The sequence below is a fragment of the Mytilus edulis genome, chromosome 1, assembly GCF_963676685.1.
Source record: "Mytilus edulis chromosome 1, xbMytEdul2.2, whole genome shotgun sequence".
Classification (NCBI taxonomy): Eukaryota; Metazoa; Mollusca; class Bivalvia; order Mytilida; family Mytilidae; genus Mytilus; species Mytilus edulis.
Window position 1 is genome coordinate 97,325,838 of NC_092344.1, and position 9,676 is coordinate 97,335,513.

Sequence of the window (9,676 nt, forward strand, 5' to 3'; positions counted from 1 at the left end):
TAGCACGGTGTTAAGAATATATTTCATATAAAGTAACAGTATCTCCAAGATAAATCCCGATTGCTAAAGCAAGATCTGTGCATAAAATAATTATCTTAATGCTTTCCTTCACATTAAATACGACCGGAAGTCTCAATACTAATTAACAGAACAATGACGGAAGCGTAACTGAATGGACCCGTTAATTCAAAAACTGCACGTTGTCTGTTTATAATACGGTGGAAGATTAAATTCATAATTAAACTGTCATTAAACAACGTACAACCAAAAACAGATACACGTCTATTATAATTCTACATTGAAAGTTTTGCACTGGACATTCACACGAAGGAAGAGACATGTAAATCTGACATCTGAAATGAGGGGGGGGGGGGGGGGGGGGGGGGGTAGCTGTTATGCTGTTATGGGGCATTTTAATTCTTTGTTATCTGTTATTTTGAAAATATATTTGCTGTTAGCTGTTATTGTCTTATTCTTTGTTAGCTGTTATTGGGTTTTTAGTTTTTTTGTTATCTGTTATTGTGATAATGTATTTGCTGTTAACTGTTATTGAAAATTGGATGTTAACATTTTTTAGACAGCCAAAATTCGGTAGAAATTGAAGATCATTGGACATTGGAGTCTATCACTACTAATATGTTGGTCCCGTATTTGGAGAAGGATTCCATTAACATATACCCAATGGCCATCACAAAAGTGAGGTCCAGGACAATTCCATTATATCTTACGATTATCCTTCGTAAAAGCTTTTATATTATATGGTACATAGACTCAGCTCTTTTCAAAGCAGAACCAACTACATTGTACAATAAAAGTTCCCACCATGTACTAGGTTCCGAAACTGCACATAACTCATTACAATTAAAGATGTATTTCAACTTCAAGCCACAGTTCCCCTATTGAACTATGTATTCTACTTACTAGTAGACTTGGTACAATCAAAAACCTGATAAAAATTTGTTCAAATAAGGCCTTTGAAAATAGTGGAATAAATTACTTTTGGAGTGTCAAAATTTGTCCTACTTGATAAATTGCATGCTTATAATTGGTGCTTTTGATTTTTCTACCCTATATACAACTTTGCCTCATAGTCTTATTCAGAAAAATTCACACACTTCATTAAATGGGCATTTAAAAAAGTCAGAATGCGAATACAAATCTATCGAGCACTCTGTATTTCCAGACAAACTTAAAGAGGCTCAAGTGGTGCCACTTCACAAGAAGAATAGTCAACTGGAAGTTGGCAACTATAGGCCAGTCAGTATTTTACCTGTTGTATCAAAGTTTTTCGAGAGAGCCATCTTCAAGCAGCTAGTTGATTTTTTTCAAAATATATTTCACCCATATTTGTCTGCCTTTAGAGCAGGATACGGCTGCCAGACAGCACTTTTGAAAATCATTGAGGATTGGAAGAAGGCTATTGATGATAATCAATATATTGCTGCTGTGTTGATGGACCTCTCGAAAGCCTTTGATTGCCTTCCTCATGATTTGCTAATTTTAAAACTAAAGGCATATGGGTTATCGGAAACAGCTTTAAGCTTAATAGACAGCTATTTAAGTAAAAGAAAACAATGTGTAAAAGTTGGTATAGATATTAGTACCTGGAAAGATATATATAAAGGTGTGCCGCAAGGCTCTATATTAGGACCTGTACTTTTTAACATTTTCTTGAATGACATTTTTCATTTTGTTTCAAACAGTTCATTGTATAATTATGCAGATGACAATACTTTATCATATTCACACTCTGATATAGACACTGTGGTAAATATTTTAGAAAAAGAAAGCTTAGAGCTAATAAATTGGTTCAGTCTAAATCATATGAAGGCCAACCCTGACAAATTTCAGGCAATAGCCATAGGCAAGAAAACTGAAAATAAAAACATTTCATTTAATTTAGATGGTAATATTATACATTGTGAAAAAGAAGTAAAATTATTGGGTGTAACAATTGATTATCAACTTAAGTTTGATGCCCATATTTCCAATATTTGTAAAAAGGCATCAAGACAATTACATGTACTTAAACTTATTGGTAAAAATTTAACAAAATTAGGTAGACTTACTATATATTATTCATTCATAATGTCAAATTTTAATTATTGTCCTGTAATATGGCACTTCTGTGGTGAGTGTAACACCAGAAAAATAGAGAAAATACAGGAGCGTGCCCTGAGATTTATATATGAAGACTATTGTAGTACCTATGAACAACTATTAATTAAATCAAAATTACCAAGCTTAGAAATCAGAAGAATTAGAATGATAGCAATAGAGGTATATAAAATTATTAATAAACAATGTCCATTATATCTACATGAACTTATTGAAATTAAAAAATGTAATTACTCTTTTAGAAATAACAACATAGCAGATGTTCCCAGGGTAAGGACAACTACCCATGGGCTACACTCATTTAGATATGCAGGAGCCAAACTCTGGAACGAACTGCCAAATAAAATGAGGGACGAAATGCCATTGGGTCAGTTTAAAAGTTTGGTTGGTAATTGGGAGGGCAGTTCGTGTCAGTGTTCCTCCTGCAGATCTCAGTGAGCTGTAGATCAGTTTATTTATTTATCATGTATACTCTGGCTTTTAAATTATTTGGCATAATTTTTTTTATATGTGTTCTTAATGCTTGAATTACTTTTAGTGCTTTATAATTGCTATTGCATGAATGTTAGTTTATCTGCATTTTATGTTTGCTTATATGCTTTAATTGTGCTAATTAATTGTTGTGCTTGATAACATTATTTATTTTGCATGTTTTATGTGTTTTATGTATTGTGCTTGTCTTATATGTATGTCGGATAAAAGCTCTACAGAGCTTATGTTGTATTGTTATATGTATAACCGACTTTAAATAAATCTTTTATGCTTTATGCTTTATTTATATATATATTCAAACTCTTTTAGGTCATTTTTTAATAGCAACAAACACAAGAACTATGTCAATTGGACCTACTTGAATTTTTAATAGATATAATTTTTGTCTCTTTGACGTATTCCCCATTTCCATTCTCACTTTTATTACACATTATTTAAATTACAAACATGTGTGAGTTTCGATATTTGTACAAAAATAAATGCTGAAAAAAGTATTCCATAACAAATAAACAGCTACGCCATGAGTGCATGATACGCCCGTCACCTTTTTGAAATATTCGATAACTTCTCAATGTCATATCAGATATTTATAAAAATCAGTCAATATATATCATGCATATAAACAATACATCAAAGTTTCATGAGAACTGCAGAGAACATTTTTGAGTTATTGTCCGAAAACTGGAAAATACTATCTTTTTTAATGAATAAACCCCTTAACTGAATAACATTAAAACGGAAATAAAAAAAATTGAAAGGGCGCTTACAGCAATAGACATAAACTATTCAGCAAAGTTTCATGAGAACTGCTGTTGTGTTAATGTCCAAAAACTAGAAAATCCTCCCTTTTTAAAATTAATAAAAATCCTTAACACGGAAACGTAAAATCTAAAATTTATAAAAATTGAAAGGGAGCTCATGTCAATAGATATAAACAATTCACCAAAATTCCTTGCAAATTTGTGAAAGGATTTTTGAGGTATTATCAGAAAACTGGAAAAAACACCATTTTTATTGAATCAAACCCCATTACTCAGAAACTTAAAATCTAAAATTTACAAAAAAAAACAATAGGGAGCTCACGTCAATAGATATAAACAATTTCCAAAATTTTTATGTAAATTGGTTAAAGAATGTTTGAGTTAATGTCCGACATGTTGGTTACGGACGGACAAGAATATACCAAATACATATCTAGATAATTACATAATTCTGAAAACCATGTTCATCGAAAATGGAATTCATTACAAAGGATTGTACCCGTAATAAGAAATACTGGATTTGTCAAGGACCCGACTTATTTTAATATTTCATTCACTGTTATCTGTTTTTATCCATTTTAATTCCTTGTTATCTGTTATAAGCCAAATCAATTTGCTGTTTTGCTGTTATTGGGACCCCCCTTGCCCCCCTCTGAAATGTTTCACGGTCTCGTCGGAATTAAATTATAAAATTACCAAATGAATATTAAAAATTATAAACCGAGAACAGACATTAATTATATGACACAAGGTAGTGTTATAAAAAGGGATAAAAGTTTTTTTATAAATCAGATTTGTTGTAGTTTAACAGTCTTTCCCATTACATCATTTAGAATCATATTCAAAACAGTGTGGCTGTGGCCATTGATTGACGACCTAAATTATCCCATTGACTGGGACATATTAGGTGAACGTTTGTCTGTAACGACCACTGCTCACTACTAACTTATTATAGAATTTAAACTGTGGGGTCACCAAAGGATCTTAACGCCTTTAATATTAAAATAATTCGAAAAATTAATCAGGAATAACATTATGTTTTGATTTATATTATTGATATAAATCATAACATCGTGTTATTCCTGATTATTTTTTCTAATTACTTTATTTAGGTGTTGAGAACCTTTTGTGACCCCACAGTTTAAGTGTCTTTTACAAGTACATAGTGAGCAGTGGTCGTTACAGACAAACGTTCACATTATCTGTCCCAGTCAATGGGATAATTTAGGTCGTCAATCAATGACCACAGCCACACTGTTTTGAATATGATTCTAATTATTACAACTTATCTGGGTTGATTCTCACAAGGGATTTTAATTTAGAATCAAAATCTGTCCAATACCGTAAAATGTGTCCGCTGAACTTTGTTTCCTAGGTAATTAAGTATATGTACATAGTATTACAGCCATTACTTGAAGTCCTAGACAGATTTTCAAATGAGTCAATAATTAGTAATTAATTATAAAAATGAAGATGTGGTATGATTGCCAATGAGACAACTCTCTACCAACTGTTCACAAGAGACCAAATGACAATTCAACAAATATGTGTCACCGTACGGTAGTATGTGCATATACTTATAATTCAGTCTGGCATACCATGGAACATGGACTAATTTATCAAAGAAGCATAGCCAGGGGACATACTTGTCAGTATACCGAATTTATGATCTACAGATTTATTTATTTTTTATATTTCTTAAACGAATCATTGTTTTTTTTTCTTTTTGATTATCTCCATTTCTTGCACTTAGTTTTCTCTGTGTATTTGCGCATGACACTTGAGTCCGTTTCGTTAAGCAGAAATGACTAAACCATTACCATTTAGAAAATACACTGACAATTATTTTTACCATCATCAGTTATCGCTCCACTCAACTATGTCTTCGAGTGGCAAACAAGACATCAATACTACTGAAGGCAAATTCAAAGTCGCTTTAAATTAACCAAATCTTTTAGGTTTGACGCTTGACAGCTGTCAAACTAACTTGTTCATCGTGTAGGGTAGATATAGTTATTCATTGGAGTTTAATCAACAAAAATATATTTTAACGTCACACAGAAAAACATCTCATCAAGTTATATTATCTTATAACTGAAAATTAAGAATAAAAATGGGGAATGTGTCAAAGAGACAACAACCTACCAAAGAATAAAAAGATCAACCGAGGTATCACTTGACCACCTTTAAGTAAGATATGCATTGATTACATATGACAATCGTTCATTATCAATGCATTATTAGTAAAAGATAACCTACAAAATAGATATAATTGTTGTGCAGTGTACTTGATAAATAGATATATAAAATAATGTAAGAACAGATATGATTTCATTACTCTAGTAGTGTACACAGCCGATTACGATTATCGCTATCTACAATACCTACTCAGACATACTGGTACACATATGAACATTTATATGTTCATGTACAGATAGCCCATATTGTAAAGGGTACCTTACGTGGGCGAAATTAACGGGTCAAGTTGTACCAGGCATCTTTTTGTATCGGTTGCATGTACGAAACAATTTGTGTTCGAGAATTTTTATCAGAATTTAAACATGTTAAAAGATCGTCAGAAAAAGAGGGGCGAAAGAAACCAAACGGACATTCAAACGCATAACCGAAAAATAAACTGACAGCTCCATGCCGAATTAGAAAAGTTCACAAAACACAACACTTTGAACTCTTTGTTTAAAGCATAAGCATCCTTGTGAGCAGCAACCCTTTATCAAGGAAATCATGATCAGAAATACAAGCACTGGAATATCGTATCAACTGGGATAACCCGTATACAGGCGCTGCTGGAATGTGCTACATAGAAATGTAAAGGTTACAATTTAGAGGCTGACATCATCTTCTTTGTCGTAAAGTTTTGTTCTTAACCGACCCTCATTGTCAATTTCTAGGTGTAAATAGATATAGGAAGATGTGGTATGAGTGCCAATAAGACAACTCTCCATCCAAGTAACAATTTATAAAAGTAAACCATTATAGGTCAAGGTACGGCCTTCAACACGGAGTCTAGGCTAACACCGAACAGAAAGCTATAAAGGGCCCCAAAATTACTAGTTTAAAAACATTCAAACGGGAAACCAACGATCTAATCTATATAAAAACGAGAAACGAGAAACACTTATGAACCGCATAAACAGACGAAAACCACTGAACATCAGATTTCTGAGTCAAGATATGAGGCAGACTTAACTGTTTTTGTTTTATCGTTCGTTGGAATAGATGCATTCAACATAGTCACCAAATTCTGAATTATTTAGTGAGAAAACATTATCTATATAGCGGAAAGTGAAATGAAAGGAAACTGCTAACTTCTTTTCTCTTCTTTAGAAGTTCCTGTATGAAGTCAGCCTCATATTAATAAAGAAACAGGTCGACAAGAAGAGGAACACAGTTGGTTCACATGGAAAAGGATTATTTGAATTAAAATGATGAACTTGAAACTTAACTTTGATACAATTGGAAACATAGAATATATACTTATTCTTAAAGGGAATTAAGGATTGTAAATATTTTCCACAACATACAGGATTAGAACCTGAAATAAACTATATAGGCCCGGTTCCAGCTTTGTAAGAATAGAGCGTCAGTCTTAACAAATGGGACAAAAACACCTCGAAAAAGATGATAAAAGATGAACTGAAAAGCAAGGCTCCTTATGATATATAGACCAAAATGACTTCACTACAAATTTGTAAATGGTGATTTTAGTATTGTTTCATATGGAAAAGACCAATATTCAATACAGTATTTTTGTCATAGTTTGTGAAAGTTTTTAACGTTGAACATGTAAAAATAAAAATGAAAAAGATGGCTGATAATGAATACACCATTTAAAATGATTATCTTAAATAATTATCTTTACACCAGTTTAAACAGGATATCTTTTTAATTTTCACCAGTTTAAACATCATATGTAAGTGATCATTTAAAAAATGTTGTCCATGGTTATCTTGGACATATTGTCGAATCCATTATAAAGTGTTAGGCAGGAATTAAACACAGTGGGGTGGATTTGAAAACAATCCCAATGGATTACATTACAGATGGGACATTTTCCACATTCAAATGTTATGACCTTTTAAAGATACTTTGTTACTTTAATAGTTATTGACTTTGGTATCATCAAACTTTTCCATTTTGTGTGTACCTTTGATAACTATTAAATCTCGAAGTGGAAGGTTTAATCGTCAAGAATTTATTCCACACTAGTGCCATTTTCAAAAAGTCGCTCATTCTTTTCTGAAACAATCTCTTTTTTTTTAAGACTGTTACAACATTATTTATGTTTTATAGCCAGATTAAAATGCTTTATGATAGCTCAAAACTTCTATATTTGAGCAAAGCATCAGCATATATTTAGAAATTAAAATGGTGGACAATCAAACGTCTATAGGAAGTCAAACTATGTAAGAGGAAAACGTTGTCTGCAAAATAGACACCAAAAGCATTTTTGTCACTAACTACGAGTACTCTTAGATCTGTAAAAAGTGTCTTTTTTGTTGTTAGGAATGAAGGATGGATATATACCCTGCCATGTCCGGTCTATGTTTCTGTTTGATGTTTTTGTTTGTATCGATCTGATGAGTTAAGTCTTTTTCAACTGATTATTTGTTCCTATGTTGTGCTGTTACACCACTGTCCCAGGTAAGGGTGAGGGTTGAGCGCTCATAAATATGACTAATTCCGCCACATTTTTTATGTGATTTTCTCAAGGCAGAAGCATGTAGTTCAGTGGTTCAGTGTCATTGTTTCATGTCTGTCGTATTTTTACAAATTTGTGACAGTATATTGTCTTTTAAGTATATACTGTTTCGTTTTCGTTTCGGATGGCGTTCGGTGCAAACTTTAATAAAATCATTTAGAATTTGTAGCCTATTAAAATTGTCTGCGTGTTAAAATGCATGGAACTGGTGTGTATTGCCATGACTGGGGGAGTATTTGTTTGTTTGACAACATTACATTTCTATGATCTTTTTCTGACTGCCGAATTTAACAAATTACGACCATTATTTTGAAATCTTTAAAAATAAAAAAAAATGTAAAAAAAGAGCAATAAATGAGATCACTTTGTAATAAACAGGTATGAGCAAATAAGTTGGTGATTTAAAACAAAAAGGTAACTTTAAAAACAATTTCTTTTTATTTATACGAACAACTTTTCATGTAAAACTGGTGAACAATACTGGAACTTTACATACATGTAACTATATATATACAGCATTGCATTGAAAGTAAAAAAACTGAGCTCCTACCAGGGTAATACTGCCTTTTGTTAGAAAAAATAGTTTTACTAATTTCAATTAAAACCATTGAATTTTAAAGAGTTCAAAACTAAAACTGTAAGCACGCAATAACTTTGGTTGGTTTTTGTTAAACATTGTGTTCATGGCAGTTATATATTTTTTAGCGGCGCACATTTTTACAATGTAACTTTCACTCTCCGCCAAACAAGCTATGTTGAAACCAAACATTAAGAGAACTTAGTCTACATTAGAAGACTACACGAAAAGCCAAAACAATAAAACATATAACGTATGCAATATAATAATTACTTATGTATATAAATAATAATATATAAGGTATACTACTTACCCCCATTGTTATCATTCAGTGAATCATTCAATAAAAGGTGGAAAGAGGGGAACGTTGATATGAACCCTGAACTGAACAAAGTGCATTATCTACCTATATAGTATGTAGTGATATATATACAGATGTGATAACGACCCTCTTATTCAATCAGTTTTCACGTTATCTTCTCTTTTAAAAATTAAAAAGAAAGAAAACAAAACAATAACGGAAATATTACGGTACAATAGCTCTGGATTGTACAGTGTATTTAAAAGACATTTGTTATGTTGCAACTATCATATACAGTTTTGACGAAAGGAGTCGATTTTGTGTCAGTTTACATAAAAAAAAATATGTTTAATAAAAAATAAGAAACTTTTATGCAGGAAATCTGTTCGCATTAACTCTTTTGAAGCAAACAATTCTGAATGACCGAAGAATTAACTGTTCGTGTAATAATTATGATTGGACATTTTTGACTTCACATCTATTTGCCCAATTAAACACATTTTCTCCGTAAAACAAGAATGAAATATAAACACAAACACTATAGATGAAACTATCATTTTAGGTGCTCTTGAGAAAGACAATTCAGACCTGTGCATATTATCAAATGTATTTCTTTACCGATTCCTTGACAAACTATCCCATAACCAAAAGTAAATGACAGAAATATTCCATATCTTCTTCGAGAGAGGAAAGAAAATCACAGATTC

General features: G+C 31.8%; 1 protein-coding gene across 2 annotated transcripts in view; it reads right to left on the minus strand.

Moving 5' to 3' along the window:
* The window catches only part of LOC139496211 (uncharacterized), a 33,152-nt gene extending 24,020 nt beyond the window's left edge, over positions 1 to 9,132 (minus strand). For both annotated transcript variants that reach the window (XM_071284691.1, XM_071284697.1), the window contains exon 1: positions 8,982 to 9,132. In XM_071284691.1, coding sequence (XP_071140792.1) covers positions 8,982 to 8,996 — 15 coding nt within the window. In that variant the 5' untranslated portion in view covers positions 8,997 to 9,132. The remainder of the gene's footprint in view (positions 1 to 8,981) is intronic.
* Positions 9,133 to 9,676: the final 544 nt, after the last annotated feature.